This window comes from Suricata suricatta, chromosome 17, assembly GCF_006229205.1.
Source record: "Suricata suricatta isolate VVHF042 chromosome 17, meerkat_22Aug2017_6uvM2_HiC, whole genome shotgun sequence".
Lineage (NCBI taxonomy): Eukaryota > Metazoa > Chordata > Mammalia > Carnivora > Herpestidae > Suricata > Suricata suricatta.
This window is the reverse complement of record NC_043716.1, coordinates 43,682,295-43,709,951: the sequence shown is the minus strand read 5'-3', so window position 1 is coordinate 43,709,951 and position 27,657 is coordinate 43,682,295. Positions and strand designations below refer to the sequence as shown.

Here is a 27,657-nt window from a genome sequence, read left to right as displayed (position 1 = left end):
AGCTAGATAGTGGCAGAGCCAACAAGAGAGCAAGGGCACCAGAGGTTGTTCTAGTCTACTTGGTCACTTTTCCTTGACATTAGAACCATTAGAGCCACCCTCCAACCTTGTATTGATGAGATCCTTTCTCTTCCAAGACTGGAACCCTCTGAGAAGGTGGGTGGGATGATGGATGGATAGACGAGTGGATGGACAGATGTATGAAAGTGACATCTCTGGGCCTCTGGACTCTCAAAGCACAATTGTCTCTACCTGTTCTTCTGACTTGACTTCCTATGTTCTCATTTTTGGCCTTTCTCTCTCTTCCTTTTTTTAAAGTCTTTATTTTATTTTATTTTATTTATTTTGAGGGAGACATAGACAGAATGAGCAGGGGAGGGGCAGAGAGAGGGAGAGAGAGAGAATCCCAAGGAGGCTCCGCAATGTCAGCTCAGAGCCTGATATGGGGCTTAAACTCACGAACCCTGAGATCATGACCTGAGCCAAAACCAAGAGTCAGATGCTTAACCGACTGAGCCCCCAGGCACCCCTTGGCCTTTTTCTCTCTTATGGGATATGCAATCATTCCTACGGGCATGTAGGACCCTTCCTCCATTCCCCTTGTCCTTATATCTGTTTTCCCAGGAAGAGCTTGATGCTATGAGTTTGTGGTCAGGAGGAATCACAGAAGGCAGTGGGCTGTGAGGGCTCTGAGAATGTGTGGCTAGTAACTTCCACTCCAGGTTCATGTCCTTGAGTACCTGAGCCTGGTTAGAGCACCAGCTAGCAGGACCCCAGTTCTCTGCTAGCCTTTGGTGACTCCCCAGTAGCCTGACACATTTAGTCTGGGGGAAGCAAGCCCACCTGCCTCACTCTGGGACTTCTTAGACTCACTTTCCTCCATACTCACCCTGCTCAGCCCAGGTACACCCACAGCCTCACAGACACTTCACCCCTTCACATGAGCTGACACCATTACCAGAGAAACTGGCCAAATAACCCTCCAAAGATGACGTTATGATCAAAATTATTTAAAACACAAAGAAAGAAAGAGATCAATGACACTTCTGGTTAAACTGGCCAAGTGAGTTCTCTGGCTTCAAGCATATGGATATGCTTGATAAAATATAGTATTTTGTTGTTAACTATAGTGATTATGCTGTACATCATATCCCTGGGACTATTTTTTTTAGAGAGAGAGAACACGCACAATCAGGGAAGGGCAGACCAGCACTTCTTTCTGAGAGAGAGAGAGAGAGAGAGAGAGAGAGCGCGAGAGCGAGAGAGCAAGCACATGTATGCATGTGGGAAAAGGGTAGAGGGAGAGGGAGAGAGAGGGAATCTTAAACAACTTCCACATCCAGCGTGGAACCAACTCTGAGCTTGATCTCACGACTGATCGACGAATCGTAAGACCATGACCTAAGCTGAAGTCAGGGGTCAGATGCTTAACTGACTGAGCCACCCAGGCATAAACCAAAAGTTCATTCCTTTTGCTCACCTTCATCCATTTTGTCCACCCTCTCACCCCTGCTTCTGGCAACCACCAATCTGTTCTCTGTATCTACGAGCTCAGTTTTTTTGTGTGTATATGTATACCACTTTTTCATTATCTATTGGTACACAGGTTCTTTCCGTATCTTGACTATTGTAAATTACATTGCAATGAACATGAAGGTGCAGATAGCTTTTTAAGACAGTGATTTCATTTTCTTTGTATAAATACCCAGAAGTGAAATTGCTGGATCATATGGTAGTTCTATTTTTAACTTTTTTTCCAAAAAATTTTAATGTTTATTTTTGAAGGAGAAAGAAAGACAGAGCATAAATGGAGGAAGGGCAGAGAGAGACACACACACAGAATCTGAAGCAGGCTCCAGGCTCTGAGCTATCAGCACAGAGCCTGATACGGGGCTTGAACTCATGATATGTGAGATCATGATCTAAGTGAAGTCAGATGCCCAACTGACTGAGCCACCCAGGTGCCCATATTTTTAACTTTTTGAGGAACCTTCATACTGTTTTCTATAGTCAATTTACATTCTCATCAACAGTGCACAAGGGTTCCCTTTTCTCCACATCCTTGCCAACACTTGGTATTTCTTATCTTTTTGATAACAGCCATTCTATTAGGCATGAGGTGATACCTTAATTGTGGTTTTTATTGAATTTCCCTGATGATTAGAGATGCTGAGAACCATTTCATGTGACTGTTGGCCATCCGTATGTCTTCTTTGGAAAAATGTCAATCCAGGTCCTCTGCTCATTTTTTAGTTGGATTGTTGTTTTGAGTTGCATGAGCTCTTTATATATTTTGGATATTAATTTCTTATCAAATATATAATTTACAATATTTTCTCCCATTCTGTAGGTTGCCTTTTCATTTTGTTGATGATTGCTTTTGCTGTGTAAGAGCTTTTTAGTTTGATGTAGTTTCCACCTGTTGATTTTTACTTTTGTTGCCTTTGATTTTGATATCAAATCCAAAAAAATCATTGCCAAGACCAATGTCTAGGAGCTCACTATCTATGTTTTCTTCTAGGAGTTCTATGATTTCTGGCCTTATGTACAAGACTTTAACCTATTTTCAGTTGATTTTTTTTGTATGATGTAAGGTAGGGGTCCAGTTTCATTCTTTTGCATGTGCCTGCCCAGCTTCCCCAACACCATTTATTGAAGAAACTATCCTTTCCCCATTGTGTATTCTTGGTTTGTCTTAAATATACTGACCATATATGGGTAGGCTTATTTGGGGTTTGGCTATTTGGGGTTAAAAAAATCATGCTTTTCAAAATGTAAAATACAGAGCTGAGATGGAGCCCAAGAAAGGGAACTCTTCACATGCTGAGGCAACAAAGAGGCTCATGCAACAGTGAGTGGGGGCCGTCTGGGACATCAGAGTGTATCCATGCCCAGAGGGCTGCAGCATTGCTGCCTGCATGGAGATAGCTGATCACAGTGGAAGTCATGCCTCCATCAAGCTGGGAGCTGGCAGATGGCTTCCTTTCTATGGGGGTGCTGCAAGAAGCATCCACAAAACTGACTCTTGGGACATCGTGAAGATGTGAAGATGTTGTGAAAACACATGCACATGATGGGTGCATGGGACCCTGCAGAAGAATTTTCCCACTGAAAATGGCTCATAGGTCAAGATTACCAAGTGCAAAAGAGGGTGCAGTGCCATGAAGATCAGTAATGATCACCAGTTCCCTCTGAGCACTTTCCAGGGGCTAGGGATCCATTGAGAGCTTTTTGTATATGAATCATCACCAAAAAAAAAAAAAAAAAAAAAACGCATGAGGTAAGCACTGTGATCAATACACCCATGTTATAGATTAGGAAACAGAGGCACAGAGAGGTTGAGGAACTTGCTCAGAGTCACATAGCTAACAAATAGTGGAGGTGGGACTCATACCCCCATGCTCTGGCTCTAGAGACTGTGCTAACTGACAGACACACCAGAGGAAGGACAAGTCTCATTGCAATCTGAAAGGGACTTAAAATATAGATCTTCACACCACATGAAAAGATTAAAACAAACTGGATTAAAGACCTAAACATAAGAATGAAGATCAGAAAACTCTTTGAAGAAATAATATGGGAAAAGCTTCACAACATTGGATTTGGCAATGATATCTAGGCTATGACACCAAAAACACAGGCAATCACAACAACAACAAAACCTAGAAAAATTGGACTTCATCAAAGATAAGAACTTTTGCACATCAAAGAACACTAACAACAGAGTAAAAAGCCAACCCACAGAATGGGAGAAAAGATTTGTAAATCATATCTGGTAAGGGATTAATATCTAGAATACATGAAAACTCTCAAACTCAGCAATGAAAAAACAATCCAAATCAGTGATAGGCAAAGGGTCTAAATAGATATCTCTCAAAAGATTATAAATAAATGGGGAATAGTACTTGAAAAGATGCTTTATATCATTAATTACTAGGGAAAAGAAGATCAAGACCATGAGATATCATTAGAATGGCTATTACCAAACATCAACTGTTGGCCAAGAAGGGGAGAAACTGGAACTGTGTATAGTACTGCTGGGAATATAAAACGGTGCAGTCACTGTGAAAAAGTATGATGGTTTCTCAAAAAATTATAGGATTCCCATATAACCAAGCAACTCCATATTCAAAAGAATTGAATGCAAGGACTTGGAGGGATACAGTGGTGCTGGTTGTAAGGACAATATGAATGTACTCAATGCCACTGGACTGCATGCTTAAAAATGGTTCAAATGGTACATTGTATGGTAGGTACGTTATACCACAACTTTAAAAAATACTGATCTGGGCGCCTGGGTGGCTCAGTCGGTTAAGCCTCCGACTTCGGCTCTGGTCAGATCTCATGTTCGTGGGTTCGAGCCCCGCGTCAGACTCTGTGCTGACGGCTAGCTCAGAGCCTGGAGCCTGCTTCCAGTTCTGTGTCTCCTTCTTTCTCTGCCCCTCCCCCTCTCATGCTCTGTCTCTCTCTGTATCTAAAATAAATAAAACATTAAAAAATTTTTTTTAAATGCTGATCTTAGAGTGATAAGAATAGAATCTGTGAAGAAGAGGCTTTTGTGAAAACACAGGGGATTTGAAAGAGAGATGGGAAAATGAAAAACAGTTATTAAATTGGAACAACAAAAATCTCAATGGCTAGGTTAACCAGCAGGCTGGAATGCAGGACTGGGGAATCTCCTGGAACAAAGGACAGATGAAAAGATGAAAAATATGAGAAAGGACTAGGAGACAGAGGACAAAAGAGCCCCACGTAGCATCTGGGAGGAATCCCCAGAGAGGTGACTGGAGAGGAGATGGAGGGTGACATTCAAAGAGATGATGCTCGTGTTTCCAGAACTGAGGAAAGCTGAGTCCCCCAAGTGAGCAAGCTCATTTTTCTCTGGGGAAGTTGATGCAGAAACCATGAGAAAGTTCCTGGAAGGCAGGGGAGATGTGAGCATTTGACTCTCACCAGTGAGTACTCTGGCCCTTTTCCTCTGTCTAGTGAGGGGCTGGTCCCCCGACTTTCCTGTTCTCACAGTCTGCGACTCAGGAAGGTGATGCGTTCCTTATAAAGAGAGGAAACTATATACTAGAAGTTCTATATTATCTTACTTAATCGTTGCAAAAATCTGGAGAGGGTTTGTAAGAACTGTTTCATAGGTATCAAAATGGAGGCTCAGAAAACTGAATTCTCCAGGCCACTGAGGTACTACGTGCAGAGGCAGGATTTGACTTGGGCATACTCGAAAGCCACTGGATTCACTCACGTCAGAGCTAGGGTGGGCTGGGATGGGGGTGGACAATTTGAAGGAGAGGATGTTTGAGAGATTGGAGAAAGTGTCCAGCAATCATGCCTACCTTGGGCTCTCGTAGGTAAGAGCTGCTCACTGAGGAGTGATTGGCCATCAGACATCAGCAGGTGCAGCACAGAAAAGGGCTCAGACTTCAGGGTCACTGGTAGAAAATGCCAGAATGGCCTCTTTTTCTGCTGTCACCCCTCCTCTTCCTCTGCCTTCTTCTAGTTAGGCCTAGCTGTACCCCCCTCACCCGAGGAGATGGTAACAGGAGTCTAAGCAATTTTAATATTTCAAAAGCCTAGAGGATAAGGCTGGTCAGGCTGACCCCCATGTTAAGTTTCGTTGCCCTCAGTCAGACCTTTGGATGTTCACTGCCTGGTGCCCTCATGCTCTTCTACAAGCTGTGACAGGCCACATGAACCCCTGTGTTCACAAAGATAGGAAACCGAGTATTGTGACAATGACCTTTGTCTGGTAGACAAAGAGCTTTTGAAACATCAGGCTGGGGATTGGGGGTAATTAAAAAGTCTTTGGTGGTAGAAGCCTTAGAACTATTTAGAGGATATGTTTATAAATTCCATTGTCCTAAGTAATCATAAACTTCTACCCTCTTGCATATCTAAAATACCTCAATTATGCATCATGCTCCATGGAACAGGCCTGGACAACCTAGTCCATGTGCAACATCCACACTGACACATGCACACCCAGACCCAGACCCAGACCTAGATACACAGGGGCAGCTCGAGATTGGGAGGGTGAAAGAGCTGGACGAGTAGATACTGGGGACAGATAGTAGGGACTGGGCCTGGCTGGATTCAAGGCATCAGCAAAGCTGAGAATAGGTTCTGGGTGAAGGGTCCTCACAGAGGGGCCAGGCTGGCAGTGGAAGCCTCTGGCCCTGGGAAACTGACCAACTTCCATTTGGCTCAGTTCTAGATTTTGCATTTGACTATCTGAAAAATAGATTGTTGTGTTAACTGGAAAAAGGATACACAGGGGTAGATACACTGTGGTCTCATTTAAAATATGTACTGAAGGGACACCTGATTGGCTCAGTTGGTTAAGCCTCAGACTTCGGCTCAGGTCATGATCTCACGGTTTGTGAGTTCGAGCCCCACATCGGGCTCTCTGCTGCCAGCACAAAGCCTCTGTCCCCCTTCTTCCCTGCTCCTCCCCTACTTACGCTTTCTCTTTCTCTCAAATATAGACATTAAAAAATTTTTTCTAATTAAAAATGAAATACCTACTGAGAAAAGAAGTAAAACCTTGGCTTGCAGGTAACTTGTTCTGCGAGTGTTCTGCTAGACAAGCAAACGTTCCTAATAATTTTTAACTTGATAAATGAAAGCTGTCTTGCAGTACGAGTCGTACGTGGTGCTGAACATCACACAATCACAACTGAGCCAATGGTTCTGGAACTGCACTTTGGTATATGAGTGCTTTGGACTACAAGCATATTTCTGGAAAGAACTAGGCCTGCAAACCAAGGTTTTACCGTATACCAAAATATTGGTGGTGCTTTTCTCTTGGTGTTGATACAAAGAAAACTTTATAGATTCCTATATGTTCCCAATTTTCTATAATAAACATGTAGATAAAAGTTATAAAAATATCCCTCTAAATGCCTCTCCCTCAAGCCCACATTGGCTTTTTGAGGGAAGGCTCAGGGTAAGAGCGTGAGCTTGAAGGGATGGGCAAGGGTGGCCTCTGGAAGTTAAGCCCTGCGTGAGTGCTAGCTCCTGACAATCTCCAGCATTTAGGGCCCCTCTTCATCTGGGGTGAAGGGTGTTTGGCCTTGGACCCCGTGGGCAATACTCCGGTAGCTCAGTCTAGTCATGCAAGTAGACACGGAGCTGGTGCAGGCAGGAGCCTGAGGTGACCAATGCGGTCAGTTCTGCACCCTCACTGAGTCAGACACGGGCAAGGTGCTCTCCCCCAGCAACCTAGGCGAGCCAGAAGCCTTCCATCTAAAGGACCTGCCATTTATGGGAAAGCTGGGGCAGGGCTTTCCATTTCCCAAAGCACGTGGAAATGGAGGGCCAGAAGCCTAGAATGTCTGCTCCCTCCACCTTTTCTTCCCAGAGTCCTCTTGGGTTGGTGCCGAGGCTGGGCAGGGGCTGCTGGCCATGGCAGAGCATTGGCTGGCTGCCTTGGCTAGAGGTGGGTGCTTGGGCCAGAGCTCCAGGGCATTTTCCCAGGCTCTTCTTGGAGGAGGATGAAGACGCCCCGTGAAGTGACCGACTTGACTGCCAGGAGGCGGGAGAGCATCCCAGTCCCTGTCCCTGGCTTCTACATGAGGGACACAGACTCAGATGGGGAGGCAGGTCCTTTAATTGTAGTTGCAGAGAGACTAGGAGGGGATCCATGTTAGGCGGCCTGCTGCCCAAGGATTGGGGGGCAAGGGGCCGTGGGGGTTTGCGGTCTGGAGGGCAGATGGTCAGCACAGGACTTGAGACATGGCAGTGCGGGGACAGGGTGGGAGGAGGGCGGCTGGCTAGGGCGAGCTGAGAGAGGAGCAGTGGGTCCTCTGCCCGTGCCCCCACGCCTCCGATCTGGTCTCTCGGTGGTGGAAGCCCCCCCACAGGCCCAGCCCAGCCCAGTCATCTCAGGAGTGTCTCAGCTCCACCTCGGAGCCAAACTGGGGCCCGCGGTGGGACTGGCGGAGGCTGCGGCGGCGGATGCTGAAGAGTCGCTGCGTGAGGCCCAAGGTGGCCACCAGCAGGACGACGCCCAGGACGAGCAGCACCCACTGGCCCACACGGGCCTGCTGCTCATCCAGGTCCAGGCCCAGGAAGTTGACGCGGCCATTGCCCGGGAAGGGGCCTTCCGAGCGAGCTGGGTAGGGGAAGCAAGGAGAGCAGGCGATGGGCAGGCCGTGGGCAGGCAGCCGGCAGGCCGACGGGCAGGGCTGGGGCTCTGTTAGGCTGGCTTCCCTGTTCTTGCTCTGAGGTCGGACTGCAGTCTGCCTGGACTGGGGAGGGCGCTGGCCTGGGGCTGAAGGGGGTGGGGTGTGGTACCAGAGTTTGGCGTCCAGTTGTACTGAGGCCAGCCCAGCTTCTCCCCGTGCCGCTCATTCTCCTTGAGGAGCCAGTCCAGCAGTGGCTTGAAGTAGTTCATCATTGCAGACACAGACATGTTGGTTTGGCCTGTGATCAGCTTCATGGCTTCTGGCCACGGCTTACTGAAGCCCAGTTTCATGGCATCCCTGGGGGAGCACCAGAGAAGGGAGGAGTCAGAAGGACAGGTGGGGAGGCTTGCTGCTCCTTCCCCAGCCTAATTCCCACCCTCCAAGTCCCCCTCTTCTGGTCTAAACCTGCTTTGGAACTGGGAGGTCTTGAGCAGGTCCAGGGGTGGGGGACGGGAGTGGGGGCAGGCGTGAAGGTGGGGGCCGGGAGGGCTCTAGTTCCGCACTGAGGTGGCACATTAAGGTCTGGCACAGGCTGCACCCGGGACCCGCAGCCCAGGCACCAAAATGGCAGGTTTTCCCAGAAGAGCCCCACTGAGGTCAGAGTGTGGCAAATGGTCAAAGCTAGAAAATACTCACGCCAGGCGCTTCCCTGCCTCCTTAGACTGGTAGATGTCACATGTGTGCAAGGGGCCCGAGTGGCCAGCTGCCTGACACAGAGCCTCGTGGAACTGGAACTGAATGACAAAGCCGACGAAGTACCTGGAGCGGAGGGAAGCATGGCATGGGGTGGGGTGCCCGTCACCTTCCACTGCAGCCCAGCTGTGGCTAGGAGCTCAGCCTCTGGACTTCAGGGTCAAGGCTCCCCATTTCTATGCCTCCTACCCGAGGGGCTCCCTCCACATCTTGAGAGGACCTGTTTTGAGGAGCTCTGGGGATCACTCTTGGATGAGGAGGGTCAGGGGAGAGTCCTTCAAAGATTTGGCTAGTTGCTTGTGAGGCAGTGAGGTCTCCATCCCTGGGGTGTATGCAAGTAGAGGCCAGGTGTTGCCTCAAGGGTCCCATGCCTCTGGCAGTGTGGTCTGGGCAGGGAAGCCAGCCCGAATGATTCCCTTTATCCCAAACAGCAGGGATTCCTGGTGCAAATATGGTCAAGGCCAGAGCCACCTCTCTGCACTTGGTTCAGAATGTCCCAAACCAGCCGCGCTGGCCTCCCACTTTGGATACTGGGCACAAGCCATCTACCACGGACTTTCCTGGCATTTCTTAAAAGTGCTTTGCCAAGGTTGCTGGTCAGAATTTGGAATGTGTCTCCTTTGCTCATCCCTGCCCTGGAGATTTAGCTATACCAAGCTCAGAAGCTAACCATCCCTTGGGCCTGGCTTTCACGTGAAAGCGAGTGCCAGCTTAGAAGCCGGAAAACCAATGGAGAAGGCAGGTAGCCCTCCTCACAGGTCATCCTGGTGCGTTGTCCAGGTTGGGCCTGTTCTGAGGGGCCCTTGGATCCCCTTTTGTCCCCTGCCCATGGCTGCTCTCTGGAACATCTGTGCAGCCGTTCTCTCCCTTCCTAGATAGTGGGAACACAATTCACCTGCCCCACACTTCTTTATTAGGTCCTGACTACATGTTGATATCACGCCAGGTGCTAGGGTGGAAAGGTGGGCACAGTGAGCCCAAGCGCTCCCTCACTGGGCTTCCAATGATCACAGGTGGCAAGGGGTGGGAGTGGCCACAGCCCTGCAGGGACAGCCCTCAAAGCCCTCTGCCTTGCCTCACAGGTGGCCTGGGCTATTTGTAGCTCAGAGACACCCAGCCAGACCCTCCCCTCAGGTGTCCCCAGACCCTTCTCTCCCAGGAGGGTCCCAGATCCTACAGTTACCCTTCCTAGCCCTTAAGTCAGTGCTCTCCTAAAGCAGGCAGAAGGGCGGGACACCTCCACACTCTGGCTATGTGACTCGTGGCACTGGTGTGTTTACGCATCCCAGTTAAGAGTATTAACTTCAGGAGTGCCTGGGTGGCTCAGTCAGTTAAGCGTCCAACTCTTGGTTTTGGCTCAGGTCACGATCCCACAGTTTTGGGAGTTCAAGCCCCACGTTGGGCTCTGTGCTGGCAGCATGGAGCCTGCTTGGGGTTCTCTCTCTCTCCCCACCTTTCTGCCCCTCTCCCACTCGTGCTGTCTCTGTCTCTCTCAAAATAAATAAATAAAAACTTAAAAAAGAAAAAGAACGTGATTTCATATGGTGGGTTATGGCCACCACTTCCTGACCATGTTCTGTATTAGACAGTATGCTAAGAAGTTAAGTTCTGCTATCCAATCTTGTGAAATGGGATTTCACAGGTTAAGAAACTGATGCTCACAGACACTGGAAAATTTGCTTAAGGAAACAAAGAAGTGGCAACAAGTCTTGAATCCAGTTCTCCTGACCCCAAACCCCAAACTCCATGCTCCTAACAACACAGCCTCCCAATCCAATTGGGTCTCTAATCCTAACTTTAGTGGATAGAAGGTCTTCCAGGTACAATCCAAATTATATCATAGGCAGTATTTTGAATACGTAGTAAAGGAATTACAATCTTGTTTAAAAAGAGAACAAAACAGTGCTTAGCTCATGATCCAGCCATGGGTCATGAGTCATGGTTAATAATGTTAACTATCCAACCAAGGTCTTGTAACCATTAGCCAATGATAGTAGAGTTTCTGTTTTCAACGGCCTCCAACATAGAGGCTCTCATCACATCAAAACTGTGAAACAACAATGGGCCTTGGTGGCAGATGAGTGGCCTAGGAGCAGTGTGCCATGCAGCCAAGTCCCCCAGGTCCCCCAGACCGGCAACTCCCCACAAGGCAGCAATGGCACTTTGGATAGTCAATGGCCTCTTCCCTTCTCTTTTACCTGATATAAGGCACACTTGAAGGAACGTGGAACTTGGCCCCTGGGTCAAAGTCACCTTGAGACCGGGCTACTGGGGGGCAGAGGCCCTGGTACTTCAGCCTGTCAAGGGGAAAGATACATTGGAGGGAGGGTTTGGGGAGAATCAAGTCAGGAAGAGTTGGTGTTTTTGAGGTGAAGCGTGGACCTTGGCCCAGGGGTTACAATGGACAGGCCAGATTCTGGTGTGCCATGCCTCTGTGCACAATCACCCCCTGTGCACCTCATCACGTGTACACACACACACACACACACACACACACACACACACGGAGACAATCCCCCGAACCCACACCCCCAAAGGATCATTCTAGAACCTGAGGTTCCACCACTCTTGGTTGTAGTTCTCCTTGGTGATGCTTCCATCAAACACCCTCCAGCGCCACTGGTCGACGAGGTAGCTGAAGGGGATAAAGGCGATCTTGTCGAGCGCCATCTTCATCAGAAAATTGATGTCTTGCTCTGCCAAGGGAAGGGAGCTTGGTCACAAGATCTTTGTCTGTCTCCCACCACATCCTAGCTGCTCAGCCATGATTGGTGTGCAGTGGGTAGAGAGGGGACAAGTGGGCTCTGTGCCTCTCTGGGTCTAATGACCTGCCTCTTGGGCTGGTATGAGAGTTCCATCTTCTCGGCTCACCCTGCTGGTGGCCTCCTTATTTCCCACTGTTCTGTCCCAACCTCTGCCCGTGAGCCATCAAGTCCCCTCACCCAGCCTCCCAAGCTCACTGCCCCTTCTTAGTCCCTCTGCCCACAAGAACTTCCCGTTCCTCTCTCACCATAGCCGCCACCCTCGCTACTCAGCAGGTTGATACTGTGGAGGTGCTTGGGGGTAGACACCGAGAGGGCCAGCACATCTCCAATGGCCTCGTGAAAGCCAGGGTTGGCACCCTCCCGGAAGGTCACAGGCAAGTCCTTGTACTGCATGAAATACTGTACGTGGCCCATTTCATGATGGGCCACCACCAGGTCCTCCATGTTCACAGTGGTGCACTGCTTGATCCTGGAACACGGGAGGGTGGGCAAAGGGACCTGCTGTCCTTACCACATACAAAGCAGATCCCTTCAATACTATATGCAGGGAACACAGCATTATGGGAAGGAAAACCAAAGGAGGTATGGAGTAAGCCTGAGATAGGGAATCTCAGGGTCAGAAGCTCCTACAATATGATCATTCAGGCCATTCCTTTGCTTCCAACTTCCTTGAATCACTCCAGCCCTCACTGCCATGTTGTTTTCTGACTGTGCAAAGAACTTGCTTGAGAGGCATAACTGAGGTATCACACTCCATTATGATTAGTGCAGACCTTTCTAGAATGTGGGTCTTGTGGTTTTTCATGCACACATTTTGTTGCTTCCAAACTTAGGCTTCCTGAAGGGAACAACAATTATTCTGAGCTTTTCTACGTCCCATGTGCCCAACTCCAGCAAACACACTCACTCAGGACTTCCATGGTTAGGACTGAAATGACATTTACCACACCAGAGACCCCACCTCCCTCTTCATCTTTCCTTATTCTCTTTTGTGAGCTGATGAAATTCTCCCTCGGATCTAACCAAAGCCCTTCAGTTCAGTTGACCCTATTTTTCTGCTATTGTATTGGGATGGGAAGAGCTTCCTGGCATCCTGGTTATACCAGGATGGGGTAGGGGGTTGCCCACCTTCTCCTATGACTCCCCATATAAGGAAAACTCCGAAAAGGGCTCTCATCTCCCTGATTCTGTACACCTAGCATTACAGCTGCAGTCCTCATGCCTTTGAAGGAAGGGCCCAAGGATAGGCAATCCCGTGAACTCTGACTGGTTTGTTCTAGTCTTTCTGTGTCCACTCTTACTAAAAGACCCTTCATCAATAGTGGCAAATCATCATTGCCACTTCTCCCAAGAGGTGGGGTCTTTTTTCCCTTCTTTGCATCTGGATTGACCTTGTGACTTGCTTTAGCCAAGAAAATGTGGCAGAAGTGACTCTGTGTCAGTTTTGGATTTAGCCTTTAAGAAACCTAGCTGCTCTTGCTTTCTTTCTGGGGGATGCCGACTGCCAGGCAAGAAGTCTGACTGCCTGGCTGCCATAGTGGGAGGAAGCCCACTCTAGCCTGGAGAAAGATGTTTCCACTAACCCCCAGCTGCTCCAGTCATCCCAATCTGAGGACCCAACACGTGAGTACAGAAGCCAGTTGAAGCTTCCTGTCCCAGCACGTGCCACATGGAGAAAAACTGAAGAACCCAACCAAGAGCCAGAACCAAGACCCCAGACATATGGCCCCACTGAGCTACCCCACCATCTCCAGCCGTCAGAGCTACCCCAGATGAAGCCTCCATCATTGCACAGCAGGGACAAGCCTCTTTCACTGCATGTTGCTTGCACTCCTGACTGATAAAACCACAAACATAAACAAATGGTTGTTCTAAGTCACTAAGTTTTGGGGTGGTTTGTGCGTCTGTCTATGCAGCAATAGACAATTGTCCTCCTATGAAGACAGATTCTGAGCCTCTGCCAATGGTGAAGATGGATCTGTGCGAAGCCCCCCATGCTCTCATGTACCTGTCTGTGTCAAGACACATGCACCCAGGGAGATGGCCAGCTGTAGGCAGAGGCCAGCCCCCAGAATGAGGGAAGGCTGGGTAGCTCTCACAGTGCTCACCCAGGACTGGGACCTTGGGCACTAACCATGCTAACAAAGCTGGTCAGTGCTTAAGACCCTCACCTGGTAGCCAAGGTTCCCTGCCAGGAGCCAATGGCCAACCTGAGGCCAGACCCAATGCTCTTGACCTTCCGTGCTAAGCTCTGGCCCCTGTGCTTCTTTCTACTCACTCCGGCTGAGGGGACAATAGTGGAAGCTGTATTTGGCTCATCTCCTTGCCCACTGAGCTCAGGAGAAGGTCCCCCGGCTGCAACCTGGACACACCTGAAGTCCTTGCCATTGTAGAAGTCCCAGGCAGAGGCGTGGCACACCACTTCCCGCCCATCAGTCGGCTTCTCCAGCATTGACTTGTTCCAGAACTCAAATGGCACGGGCAACAGCCCCAGGGAGACAAAGAAATTGTCTGCTTCCTCAAACATCCTTTTGGGTGTCCAGCCCTACAAGCAGAGGGAGCTCTGCCAAACCTGGGGACTATGGGGACAGCCTGTATACTGTCGGGGTGGGGGTTAGGAGAGGGGCCAGCCAGAGGGAACTCCTGAAGCAGAGGGCTTCTCCCACCAAGGCAGAGGTCTCCCCTCCCCTGTGACTTAGGGCTTCCTTGGAGGAGGAGAAATGTGATGAGGGGCCCATGTGCACCTGCTTTATCATGGCCTCCGTGGCATCTATTTTGGGGGCTGAAGGGAAAGGTGCCACCAAGTCATAGATGTTGGACCAGGTCTGAGCCCACATGTTCCCTGGAGGCACGTAGGAGAAGAGAAGGCAGAGAGAGGAGAAAGAGATGTTATTTTTTAGACTCAGCACCATCACCCATGGAAAAGAAAACCAGATCCCAGGCCTTATGATCATAAGTGCATCTAGAGCACCTGCTATTTGCAAACTGTGCTGGGCATTTGACATACATTGTTTTTAGCCTGCCTACCCCAGCCCACAAGGTCATGACCTACTTTGAGTGCCAGGGGCTGAGTTCTAAACCCAAGCTCTGCCCCCACTTTGGGGGCCACTTGGGCATAATGCCGCCTTTTTCTGGGGTCTGTGTTTCTCAGTCATCAAGCTGATGTGCACCCTGACATTCTTGATCAAGGATGGCTGGTCTCTTGGGCTACAAGGACCCTAGAGACTGAGCAGGAACTAGATTGAGAGCTGGATGAGCTTCTGGGGTCTCCCTCACAGTTGGCAAATGGCCTGTGGCTCCATCTTCGCTCTCTGCTCAGAGTAATGAACCCCCTAAGGGTGTGTTCTCTGTGCCCCAATAGGGACAGGAACCTGGTGGCCTCCGCTTTGCTCTAGTCCCTGCCAGTCCTCACTGTCTTCCACTGCCTACTTCATTCATTCAGGGCATTTGAGTTCACAACCCCTGAAAAAAATCCAGGGTCCAAAAGTTGGGATGGATCTACACTCTCAATATTCTCTGTTTTCCTAACTCCCATTCGCCTGAGTGTTGTGTTTACCCTTCTAAATCACGGCTGCTACTTTTTCCATCTGTCAGGACCTCTCATCTTTTACAAATTTTTTTAAATTTTTTAATTTTTGAGGGAGAGAGTGAGAGCACATGTTTGAGCAAGGAAGGGCAGAGAGGGGGACCTGGGATCTAAAGCAGGATCAGGGCTCAAACTCACACACCGTGAGATCATGGCATGAGCTGAAGTTGGGTGATTCACTGACTGAGCCACGCAGGAGCCCCAAAACCTCTCATCTTTCAAGGCTCTGCTTGCATGCCACCCCCTGGGAGGGGAGAGGCGAGGTGCTCACCTCTCATTCCCAGCCCCTTCCCTCCCCTCCTTGCAGCATCACAGGTCTTATGGTCTCCCTCCATGATATTGTGAATCCTCCCACTGCCCCACCCATGGTGTCCTGCACCATGTGGCTCTGCAGCAAATGTGCTAACTGCAAGCAAGGGGCTTGTCTCCGGGCAGCCAGCTGTCACCCTCCCCCCCCCCGTCCCCCCCCCCAGCCCTGGCAACATTCCCTCCAGCCTTACATCCTCACTCCCTCCACCTGATGCGCCATTCTAGATCCCTCCCAGCCTGCCCTCTGCCCTGAGGACAGCACCGGCCCCACCCTCCCTCATCTGGGTCTGTCCACCGCCCCCCCCAGGCCCAGTACTTGTGCTCACCCAGCAGGTGAGCTGGAATGGGGCCCTCCAGGTTGATGTGCTGGGGCCCGTAGTGGCGGTACAAGGCCCGGCGCACGTAGGCGTGCAGGTTCAGGTAGAGCGGCTGCAGCTCCTGGTAAAGCTGCTCCAGGACGTGCTCCAGGGATGGCATCTCGTACACGGCTCTCCACGAGTCACCCGCATCTTCGTAGCCTGCAGAGGGGCCACAGCCAGGCTCTCTCAACACCCGACCATCCCCTGAGCACCCTCTGCCCTACCTCCTCTAGAGGCCTCCCTCTCACCAAGTGAGAGGGCCCCAGAGAACCAGTGATCTTGGCCAGAGGGACTCACCGTTGAGCTTGGCGGCCTTGTTGGCAAGTTCCACATATTTGGGGAAAAAGGGGAGGATTTCTGTCCCCACCTTGTCTCGCCAGCTCTTCCAGGCCCACAACAGGTCTTCATATTTCCGGGATGTGGCCATCAGATTCGTCAGATCTGCGGGGAGGGGGTGAGTGGCTTGAGCCTCCAGCCCTGGGCTCACTCACCTCCCACCTCCTATAAGGTGAACTTAGTCATAAGGGCTTGGAACTGGGATAAAACTGGTGAGCTTACGCCAAAGGCCTGTACAGGCAGCGAGTCTAGTGAAATGGGAGAAAGGGTGGTGCCCTTTCTGCAAAGGCTTATGGGGCCAGTAGCCCCGGGGCTCCTCTCAGCACGCACACCCCCTCAGGGCTGCAGCAGCCTTGTGAGGGGTGGCGGGTTTGCACGGCCGTGTGTAGGTGAGACAGGGCAGGCCCTCCCAGCCAGGAAGTGGCCCAGCCAGGCACAAACCCAGACTCCAGGGCTGCCGCTCCCCACGGATTCCTGCAAACCCTTCTGTGGGAGGGACAAATGGCTTGGCGGACACAAGACCCGAGTTCTTATCTGGTCTCCCACTGACCCCAAAATTGCCTTGCAAGTCACAGAACCCCCCTTTCCCTATCTTTAAACAATTTTTAAAAAATTTTTGAGAGATAGTGTGAGTGTGTGTATGTGTGGAGGGGGGGGGTGGAGGGCGTAGAGAGAAAGGGAGACACAGAGTCTGAAGCAGGCTCCAGGCTCTGAGCTGTCAGCACAGAGCCCAACAAACCCATGTGGCTAGAAACCATGAACCGCGAGATCATGACCTGAGCCAAAGTCAGACGCTAAATCGACTAAACCACCCAGGTGAGCCTCACTATCTTTAAAATGGGGGGTAATCCAGCACTCACAGGGTGTAACAAACAAACGAGAGCACGAGGCCCCCAAGCATGGAGTGAGCCTTGTTGCTCTCTGAGTCCTCACAGGGCCCAGGGCACCTTGCGCTGTTAGTGAACCAGACTGAATAAAAGGATAGCTGTGAAGACAGAGTACAGAGAGCCCTCCCAGTGTCATCAGGGAGTTTGAAGTCCTGGATCTGTGTCCTCTCAGAGCCACGGACTATGCGTGCAGCCTCCTCAACGCAGATGACGTGGAGCTGACATGCACCTCTGGAGGCTGTGGGGAGCATGGCCTGAGCTCATGCATCATTTGGGAAGCCTCGCACAGACCAATGGTGGCTTCCCTTTCTGCCCACCTGGACTGAGGACAGCATTCAGGGCCCCCCACACCTCACTCTCTGACTCATGCTCTCTCCCTCTTCCAGAACATGCTTCATGATATCTACTTCTCACAGAGAATAAAGCACATTCAAATTAGTTCTGTTTAGGGGGGAAAATGTATTTTGAGAATTTCACCTCTGCCATCTGCTGATGTGAGCATTCTGTTTTATGGGTACTTCTTAGTTTTACTAGTGGCAGTGCTCTGATGGCCCAGGCCTGGGTTAAGAGGCTAACTGATAGGGGGAGGGGGGCTAAAGGCTGCGTTCCCTTTAATTCTCTTCATAAACATGCACACACACATGCAGGCACACATATGTCTCTGCCATGCTTTGCGTGCACACCCATGTATACAAACCGTAAGCCAAACCCTATCTCAGGAAAACTGTCTCTCTCTCCTGTTTATTTTCCATTTCCCCTTCTACTTGTCATTGTTCTAATGTGGGAGTTGGGTGGATGGCCAGGAAGAGATGGTTTCTGGATAATGATTCCTCAGCAAGAATGTTGATGCCTCTGGCTCCCCAACCCCTGGGAGGGTGGGTCAGGAGGGAGGAGAAGACATATCGGTGTGCACGTACTTTGGGTGTCCAGGGTGAGGTTTCCAAAAAGGGAGAAGGTGAAAAGGACCAGCTAGTGTGGAGAGAGAAAGGGGATGCGTGGGAGCTGGTCTACTCCTTCTGGCGGGAAGTGGGTTCTCTGAGCTGTGGCTTCAGTTTAGGGGAGGAGGTGGAGGGAGGAGGCCAGGGAAGGTGGGAAAACATGGACAGGGTGGAGGAAGGAAGGTGCTTAGAGTTACTATCCCTAGTAGAGCATCTAAGCACTGGTCAGACAAATCTGAGATACCTCCTACTCTGAAGGGGAGAGTGTGTAGAGGAATCCAGGCAGGGTCCTAGAAGAAACAGATGGGCAGGTCCAAAGGAGGGCCAAGCCCCTTCTAAGTGGCGGCAGAAAAGCGCCCCCTGGGGTAAAACAGAGGAATGAATCTCCTGGTCGCACTGACCTCACATGTTAAGAGCCCCTGACCCCCCTTCCATGGGCCGGCACCCCTAACACAGTCAAGTCAACCCAGCCTCCGCCACCCTCCCTCTCACTCCCCATGTGCCCTCACCAGGCTCCAGCTGCAGACAAGTGCCGTTGGAGTGGCACACAGAGGCCACGCTGTAAGTGGTTTCCATGTCCAGCAGGATCTTGTTGTACTGCAGGAGGAAGGAGAGACCGCACTGCTTTGCTACCTGTTCTGCCCCAGGCGCCATCATGGGCAGGGGGCGCTATGGAGCTGGGGGAGCCTGTAGGTGGACTTCAATGTGGCAGATGTCATGACACACAGAGGAAGAGGAAGCAGCTCAAAGGCCAGACCCCAAAGTAGGACCTGGTCCTGACCTTGGATCTTTCCTTTTTGCTCCCTACAAGCCACATACCTCCTCCAGCTCCTTGGCAGGCAGTGCTGACTGCTCTAGGTCCTGAATCTTCTTCATCATCCTCTTAATGCTGTCATTCTGGAAGCTGGTCACATCGAACTGCCTGGCCCAGGTGCCGAACTTCAAGGTGTGGTTTGCCATCTGTATGTTCTTCTGTAGCTAAAGGTACAGGGTGGGTGGACCATGGCATGAGGCCCAAGAGCTTTGGGAAGGCCTCTGAGGAGGAGGAGGTGTCATAGGGGTAGTGGAAGGAACTGAGGGGTGCAGTGGGGGAAGGAAGTTTTATCAAGCTGTTGCCTTTGTCGCAAAGACCCTCTTCAACCTGGACTGTCTATTAGGTCCTGGATGGAGTCTGTGCCGCTCCACAGACAGCCATAGTCACGTAAGCCCTATCCAGCAGGGGAAGAGAAGGAAAGCCCACCCTGTGTCTTGTTAGCAGACAGTTTGCATGAGTTCTGTGGCCTCCCTGAGCTGCAGGCTCCCATGTGTAAAATGGGAATAAGATCACTGGGTTTGCAAGGCTCCTGAGGAATACATGAGGCAGTAGATGGAAAGTGCTAAGGAACTGTGGCCAGCACAGACAATGGTCTTCAAGAAATGCTAGTTCTGGGGACACCCGGGTGGCTCAGTCAGTTAAGCATCTGAATCCAGCTTAGGTCATGATCTCACAGTTGTTCAAGCCCTGCATCAGGCTTTGTGATGACAGCTCAAAAACAAGCAAACATTTAAAAAAAAGAAAAAAGGAAATGCTAGTTTTCTACGGCTCCCCTTGGTATAATCTGTGCTCACCACACAGGTGGAGTGGGGTGAAGGGAAGCTAGTGCTTGCTGTGATGGCAAACAGGGACTTTCAATCTACAAATCCACCCTTACCATTGCTTAATTGTGTTCAAATTATTTAAGACATTTTTAATGTCTATTTATTTTTGAGAGACAGAGAGAGACAGAGTGGAGTGGGGGAGGGGCGGAGAGAGAGGGAGACACAGAGCCCAAAGTAGGCTCCAGGCTCTGAGCTGTCAGCACGGAGCTCAATGCAGGACTCGAACTCTCAAGCTGTGAGATCATGACCTGAGCTGAAGTTGACTGTTTAACTGATTGAGCCACCCAGGTGCCCCTATGAGCAAATCATTTTATTGCTAACAACTGACTGCTTGTTAATGAGAGACAACTTCTTTAGGCACTGAGTATTTGCCCACCCAAATCCGAAGTTGAGTATTATTTTAAGTATTCCCTCTGGATTTTTCACAAATCCTGACAGCCTCCCCACCCTCCCTGCCTCCACATACACACTGAGTCGCGGGGAAGGGGCAGCCTGCTCTGCCTTGGGTTTTGAGGGTTGGTCCCTGGTGGGAAGAAGCAGGCATGTGTGCCGTGTGTGCGTGTCTGTGCGTGTCTGTGCGTGTCTGTGAGTATGGGGGGCATGGAGAGGGCCCCTACCAGGATCTTGCTGGTCTCTGTGGTGATGTTGGTGTTATAGTTCCAGTTAGCCTCAGCGAACTCATTCCATATCCCCCGGGATCTCCGGTCATATTCCTCCAAAAACTTTCTAGCCTCCACCTCATCCGTCAGCAGGCCTGTGGGACAGAATAGAGCCAAACAGACAGGCCCCCCCTCGCCCTCTGCCGCACGTGGGCCCAAGCCTGCCACTGCCCCTGCCTCTCCCTCCTCACCCACCCCATCAGGCCCCACCCCACCCCACCCCCAGCTGGTCCCACTTGGGCTCTGGGTTGTCTGGCTGCTCGTTGTTGTCTGGCGAGTTGTTGTCTGGCTGCTGGTTGTTGCCTGGCTGGTTGTTCCCTGGTTGGTTGTCACCTGGTGGGTGGCCTCCTGGCTGGGGACCAGCATGGGGTGCCCACAGCAGAGCAGGAGGAGGAAGAGGCTGGACAGTCCTGGAGCAGCCCAACCGTGGCCCATGGCCGCAGGAGAGCAGAGCCCTGTAGCCACAGCCCCCTGGCCAATAAGAATGGAGCCTGCAATGTGACCTCATAGAGCAGGGTGCCTGCCAGCCTGCCCCTGGGGAGGCCTCAGATCTGGGCACACCCTCCCTAAAATGCTGGGAGGAAGACATGCCTGTTCCCACCCCACGGTGCTGTCATGAGCAAGGGCACTGCATGGCCCTTTAGGGCAGGGGCGAGGGCCGGGGCCAAGTTGGGAGCAGCTCACCAGGAACCAGGAACCAGGGGCCTGGGCCCAGAGCCCAGAACTGGGGGGTTGCTTTAGCAGCCCACCCCACCCCCCATCAGGGCTTTACCAATGTCCTGTGGATAATTGTTGGGCACCGGTGGCCGCCACTGGTATTCTGGCCACCCCAGCACCTCGCCGTTGCGCTGATTCTGCTCCTGCAGCCACTGGCTGACTGGCTGGAAGTAGTTGAGCAGCGGCTGAGCGTCCAGGGTATCTGAGCCAATTGCCTCCTTTAGCACTTCCTGCCAGGGCCGTGAGGAGCCTGACCGCAGTGCCTCCCTGTCAGGCAGAGTGGACACTGTGGGCACAGGGGGCACAGGCCAGCGTCCAGTACTGGTCCCTGGCCCACCTCTGTCCCCCCCGGCCTGCAAGAACAGCAACATTAAGACTCTGGGGACCAGGAGCTCTGGAAAGGGGGCAGGGACATTGTCTTGTCCAGTGTGAGCCAGAAGGCCCACAGTAAATACTTGTGAGGAAGGAGAGGGCAGGAGGGAAGAAAGGCTCCCTCGGCCATCAGGGCCCTGTGACTTTCCCATGAGCAGCCAGTTGCCTTTTAGACACATCTTCCTCCCCCTTCTCCCCTCACCTCTCCCTTGCCCTTTTGATCCCCGCCCCCACACACACCGGAGCTTGGCCCCCGCCTGGGTGGACTGGTAGATGTCACACTTGTGCAGTGGGCCCTGGTGGCCTGCCTCCTTGCACAGGGCTTGATGGAACTGGAACTGCAGCACAAAACTCACAAAGTACCTGCAGGTACGAGCTAGGCGTTATGGGGGATGGTGAGGGACCCTTGCCCGGGCACCATTCAGCTCTCCACAGAGCAGAGGCCAGACCAGGGGCCCCCTTAGGGGAGGAGGGAAAAAAGAAGCCTGGCTCCAAGAAGAGGCCCACTTTAAATCCAAGCCCATGGGCAGGGGGTGGGGGGGAGGCAGAAGGGCACGGGGACAAGCCCTGAGAACTGGGTGGTGGGGGAGGAGGGCAGTAGTACCTGATGTAAGGTGTTACATTTGGGACATGAAACTTAGCTCCGGCATCAAAGTGTGTTTCATTTCGAGCAATTGGAGCACAGATCCCCTGATATTTGGTTCTAGAAGAGGATGGTTAAATTGTCTTAGGATGTAAGGATTGCATGAGGGCTGATTTAGCCTTTGCAGAAAACGCTGTGAAGCAGGCATTCCGACTGTTTCCACTGGGGCCATCCCTTCCCTTCCTGGTGAATTGGGGAAGACTTCCTGGAGGAGGGAGTTTTAGGCAGGAAAGAATGTGGGGGGAAGGTGGGGTGGACCGGCTTAATGGAGGCAGGAGGCTCCTGGTTGTCCAGGACAGTGGGGGAGGGATGCTTGGGGTTAGGCCCTTTGTGATGCTCACCGAAGATACCACCAGTCAAAGTTGTAGCGGGAAGGGGGGGTTCGTCCACTAAAGACCCCCCAGCGCCACTGGTCCACCAAGTAGCCAAAGGGCAGGAAGGCAATTTTTTCCAGTGCCATCTTTAACAAGTAATTGATGTCACTTTCTGTTGGAAGATAAAATGAGAAGAGAGGTCAGAGGGAGATGGGGGTCCAGCTGGGGCAGGGTGGGCCTGGGCAGGAGCCAGCAGGAGGAGGGGCTGGCAGATGCAGAGAAAGGAAGGCTGGCCTTCACAACCATGAAGCCCTGCTTGGAAGAGGGCCCTTGGGCAGTGTCCAGTTGGGGCTCGGGGTGGGCTGTGAGGCTCCGGGTGGATCCCCAAACCTGCCTGACCTGGGGCAGAGTGGCAGAAACAGGAAGGGCAGGTGGGAACATGGGCAAGCTGAGTCCTGCTGTGGGATGGAGTGGGGTCTGGGTAGGGCCAGGCTGAGTCCTCTCCACCCCCCCATACCCATGTCATTGCTGACATTGTCCAGCAGGCCAATTTTGTACAGATGTGCAGGAGTGGAGACGGAGAGCGCCAGCACATCCCCGATGGCCTCGTGGAAGCCAGGGTTGGCCCCTTGGCGTAGGGAGACAGGTTGGTCCTTGTACTGCAGATAGTACTGCACGTGGCCCATCTCGTGGTGCACCGTGGACAGCTGGTCCATAGTGACCCGCGTGCACTGCTTGATCCTGGGGCAGGGAGATGGCGAGGGTGAGGGTGAAGGACAGGACAGGGCAAGGACTAGAGCATGGGGAGGCTGGCATCTGAGGGCAAGGAACCAGTAGGGCACTGTCCTGGGCCCTGAAGGAGCTGGTGGAAACATACAAATCCTTTGCCCTGCCCCAGACCACACTCAGGCCTTTGTCCTCCATTCCAATGTACAGAGTTGCTACCTGGCAAAGCTGCTAAGGGAAGGCGGCCTAGAGGGTCTCATGCCCAATGGACTTGGAATAGATCCAGTCCCCCAAACAGTGTTGAGGCTGGGGTACAGGTTGGCCTGGGAATTGGCTTTTTTTGCCCAGACTACCCACCCTTCCTGGAGCTCCAGAAACCCCCCTTCCCCCTCCCGTGTCTAGACCTGAAGTCTTTCCTGTTGTAGAAGTCCCAGGCAGAGGCGTGGCACACCACCTGACGCCCGTCGGTTGGCTTCTCCAGCATGGACCTTGTCCAAAACTCAGGAGGCATGGGCAAGAGCCCCAGGGAGGTGAAGAATTCCTCTGCCACTCGGAACATGTGCGTAACGTTCCAGCCCTGGTTTGGGGGCGGGGAGTGGTGGTTCAGGTACAGGTCAGGGACCAGCAGTGGGAGCTCCCTGTGGCTGCCTTTGGGGGAAGGTCTAGAGATCTCCCACCCGGGTCAGCTCCTTGCTCATGAAGTGCATCTCTGCTCTGTGGCCTCCCTTCCCAGAGGCAGGGTGCCTACTAGCCATAGTGGATAAACAAAAGTAGATGGCTGCTCTCATCCCACCTTTGGGATCCTGGAGGGAGGGGCTGGCTTCTCACCCAGGACACAGACCCCAGATCACTGCTTGTACACACACTCAAGGCTGCTGGGCTGTAGAAAGGGTGGGACCAAGGTCCCTTCTGTACCTGTCTCCCTCACCTGACTTCTTCTGCCCCCTTTCCCCACATCTGACTACTTTTTGCTGCCCCCACCCTGGCCTAATTCTGAACTTACCTTCTTCACCATATTGCTGGTCACGTCAAGACTGGGTTTGTTAGGGAAAGGCACCATCAGATCATAGAGGTTGTCCCAGCTCTGGGCCCACATGTCCCCTAGACAGAGGAGGGAAGCCAGACAGTTTAGCTCCCTGCCTCCTTCCCCATGTCTGTCGCTGGGCAGCACTCCGGGTCCCTGGCACCCAGGCCATGTTTGGCCGGCTGAACCAGACATCTCCCACATCGGTCCCTCTCAGGCTTCTGAATGCCCAAGGATCCCTGGGGTTGGTGGTGTGAGCCCACATGATGCTGCTGGGGTCCCTCCTGGTGGTGCCAGGGTCCCTGCCCCCCAACCCTGAAGCAAGGCTTCATCCTCGGGCATGATCTTATACAGTTAAAGTCTTCAGTGTGATTCCCAGCTCTGCCTTTTGCTAGTTCTCTGCCCTCTGCCAAGTCACTTATGCACCTCAAGCTTCAGAGTCTCTGAAAAGTAGGAACAGTAATGGTGACAAGAAGGGCCACTTGCTGTATGGGGTCGTGGAGTGAGCTATGTGGGCTCATGTGTGAGGGTGGACAGGATGGCGCTCTAAAACGTGAGACATGAGGAGGACAATCCATGACACATGCATAGAGGCAAGGCAATGTCCTTACCCAACAGGTGAGCAGGGATGGGTCCCCTGAGGTTGATGTATTTGTCCCCATATCGGCGGTGCAGTGCACGGCGGACATAGGCATGGAGGTTCAGGTAGAGGGGCTCTACTTGATGGTAGAGGTGTTCCAGATCCTCCACGAAGGTGGGCGAGTCATACCAGGAGCGCCAGTAGGCCCCCGTGTCTGAAAAGCCTGGTGGCAGGAGTTAGTGGTGGCGTTGGGGTGCAGCTCAGGCCCAAGGCTCTGGCACCTCCACTGCCCAGCTACTGCTCAGCCTTTCTCCAGGCTCCTGGCCCGTGTATCTGCCAGCTACTTAGAAAAGAGCCTGGGGACCTCAGCGCTGTGATGTTCCAACTAGGGGTCATTCCAACTCTAGCTAACCAGATCCTGGAGAGGCAAAGATGAGTGCCGGGGCGCCGAGGTGTGACAGGAGAGGCAGGCAAGAGGGCCAGTGTGGGGGCCAGGCAGCAGCCCGGAAGGCAGATGGGGCTCGAGCTGGTTCTGTGTGACCTTGGGTCAGTGTACGGAGTCACTGCAACAGCTGCTGTGTCTGAGGTTGGGCTCAGTGGGGACAGTGGGTGATAGGAGAGCACGTTGCAGTCAGGGAAGGGCAGCGCTCACACAACGGACGGGGTGGGCAAACTCACCATCCTGCTGGTAGGCCTCATTGCTGAGGGCGGTGAAGTTCTGGTACAGGGGCTTCAGTGGGATGCCCACAGCATTGTGCCAGCCCTCCCAGGCATAGAGCAGCACGGAGTAGCTTTTTGACATAGCCATGATGTGGGTGAGCTCTGAGACACAGGTGAGTGGGGTCAGGTGCTTCCTTTGAAGGCAGTGACTGTCTTCAGCAAAGCTCCCATGCTGGTCTTCACCATCTCTACCTGCTTCCTAAACATCATGATGCCCCCAAAGCCAAGGGCTGCCTACAGGCTGGGTGGGATGGGGCTGGGAGCCATACAAAGAGAGCACCCAAGAGGAGCCCTTGTCCCTAGGGAAGTGAGGTGGACACAAGGAGGACATCCAGAGGCCCAAGTCCAGACAGACCCTTCACAGTTCATTGGTTGGAGTGGCTAACCTCAGGCTGCCTAGTGGGTAGGAGTAGGGGTGTGGGGGGAGAAGAGGAGGGTATAAGCAGAAGTTACAAGGGTCTAAGGCCTGTGGAGGGCTCTTGGGAGACAGAGGATCCATGAAAACCAGGTAGCCAAGAGGAAGGCTAATGGGGATGGGAGAGACCAAAGCACCGGTGGAGTTGGGGATAGGAGAGGGGGTGGGAGCTGGAGGCTGGAGGTTTCAGAAATCAGTTTGCCGGGAGAAGAAAGAGTGTGGGGGCGTCTGAGGTGGAGGTCAGTGCCTTTGGGTTTGGATTTACCCATTCCCTCCATGGGCCCTCCCATTAAACACACCCTTTTTCTGGATGCAGCAGGGACCATGGGGGAAGGGCCGGGAAGCCCCAGCAGAGAGAGACAGTAGGGACAGAGCCATACCTGGGTCCAGGGACCAGCAGATGGCAGTCTTGTTGGGATAGTAGCAGAGCCTGGCCGTGGAATAGATCCTGTTCATGTTGCTTAGCAAAGAGTTGTACTGGGGAGTTGGAGTTGAGAACATTTTAGCAGTGAACAGACCCCAGAGATAATCTGGCTGCCCCCTCTTCTTTTTGCTAGGATGCAAAGGAGCCTCAGAGAGGGGATGTGACTTGGACAAGGCCACTCAGTGACACTCAGGGCACTTCTGATCACTAATACACTGATTCCCTTTCCAGTGGAACCAGCCTGCGGAGGGAAAAAAGTGTCCCTAGAATTCGGGATGGGGTTCAAGTCCAAGCTCGGCTACTGCCTTGCAGTGAGGGCAAATCCCTCTCACTCAAAGCCAGAGCTTTGATGCCTTCTCAGTCCTCCTCAGTCTTTCTAAGGAAGCCCATTGACCCAACCAGACTATGAAGAAATTTTGAGAAACCCCTTTTCATCTGCTAACTTGAATTTTGCTTTCTATACCCCATCTCCAAGCAAAATCAATGTTCCAGGAAGCCATTCTGTGCTTACTGACACTTCTCCTACAGTCTGGGTGCATACAGATTCCAGGGTCCCTCCCTGCTGGGCTCCTCTCCCCACCGCCACAGTGCAGCACTAGAAGGCACGCTGGCCATTTCTGCCTCCACCCCTCAGGTCTACTGGGCCCACCTGCTGCCGCTTTGCCACAGGCAGGTTGGCAGGGCCCAGGGTGCGCACACCATTGATGACCCTTCGCAGGATGGGGTCACTGAAGTTCTGCCAGATTGGGTCATACAGGTCCTTAGCCTTCTGGCCCCAGATCTCAGCAAACTCCTGGTTGAGCAGGGCTGCTTCCTCCTGTGGGCACCAGAGGGGATACAGGGGAGGCCATGGCGCTGGGGAAGAGGGAGAAGACCAAGGGTGCCTGGCGCCCGGGGCTTGTGGGAGAACTGCTCCCTCCTCTTGGGCCTTCAGGGTCAGGACCTGGGGGAATCTGCCTAAGGTGGGCAGGGGAGCAGAAATTGGGGCCAGAAGAGAGGCAAGTGGAGGAGAGGGTGAAGACAGTGATGAGCAGTGACAGAACAGTGGGACAGGGGTAGGTTTCGGCTACAGAGAATGAGGGCCCAGAGCAGAGTGGGCACCCTCAGCGAGGATTGCCACTGACCCAACCCGAGGTCATCCCAGGGCGCAGCCACCTAGAGGGGACTCGAGGTCAGAGGAGCCAGCTTTATCCATTTGGTTCTTGTACTGGGCACCCACCGCGCGTCGGATGGGGATGGAGCAGGGCTGGGGGCGCCGGCGGGTCCTCACCTGGTACCCGCGGCCCGGGGGTCTGGGGGTGAGCGCCCAGCTGTGACTTCCCGCCCCCCAGCGCCCGGCCGCAGGCCTGCGATTGGGCGT

At 52.5% G+C, this 27,657-nt stretch overlaps 1 protein-coding gene and 1 long non-coding RNA gene across 8 annotated transcripts in view; one reads left to right on the top strand and one right to left on the bottom strand.

The window, feature by feature from the left end:
- Nucleotides 1-7,597: 7,597 nt before the first annotated feature.
- On the bottom strand, nt 7,598-20,812 carry LOC115281474 (angiotensin-converting enzyme-like). Its single transcript, XM_029926802.1, has 14 exons — nt 20,599-20,812; nt 20,321-20,457; nt 18,885-19,043; nt 18,575-18,662; nt 16,202-16,345; nt 15,872-16,063; nt 14,395-14,492; nt 14,023-14,195; nt 11,896-12,119; nt 11,437-11,581; nt 11,084-11,182; nt 8,829-8,951; nt 8,302-8,489; nt 7,598-8,119 (listed from the first exon to the last, which is right to left on the bottom strand). The coding sequence occupies exons 1-14, from the start codon at nt 20,795-20,797 to the stop codon at nt 7,890-7,892; spliced, it is 2,199 nt and encodes a 732-aa protein (XP_029782662.1). The 5' UTR covers nt 20,798-20,812; the 3' UTR covers nt 7,598-7,889.
- A 78-nt stretch (nt 20,813-20,890) lies between these two features.
- Nucleotides 20,891-27,657, top strand: part of LOC115281478 — a 9,491-nt gene continuing 2,724 nt past the window's right edge. The window contains exons 1-3 of one of the 7 annotated variants that reach the window (XR_003904337.1): nt 20,891-21,820; nt 22,951-23,054; nt 23,537-23,693. This is a non-coding gene — a long non-coding RNA (uncharacterized LOC115281478). Of the gene's footprint in view, nt 21,821-22,445; nt 22,608-22,950; nt 23,055-23,536; nt 23,694-27,657 lie in introns of those variants that run through there. The other 6 variants (XR_003904335.1, XR_003904331.1, XR_003904336.1 and 3 more) reach the window with 6 other exon arrangements.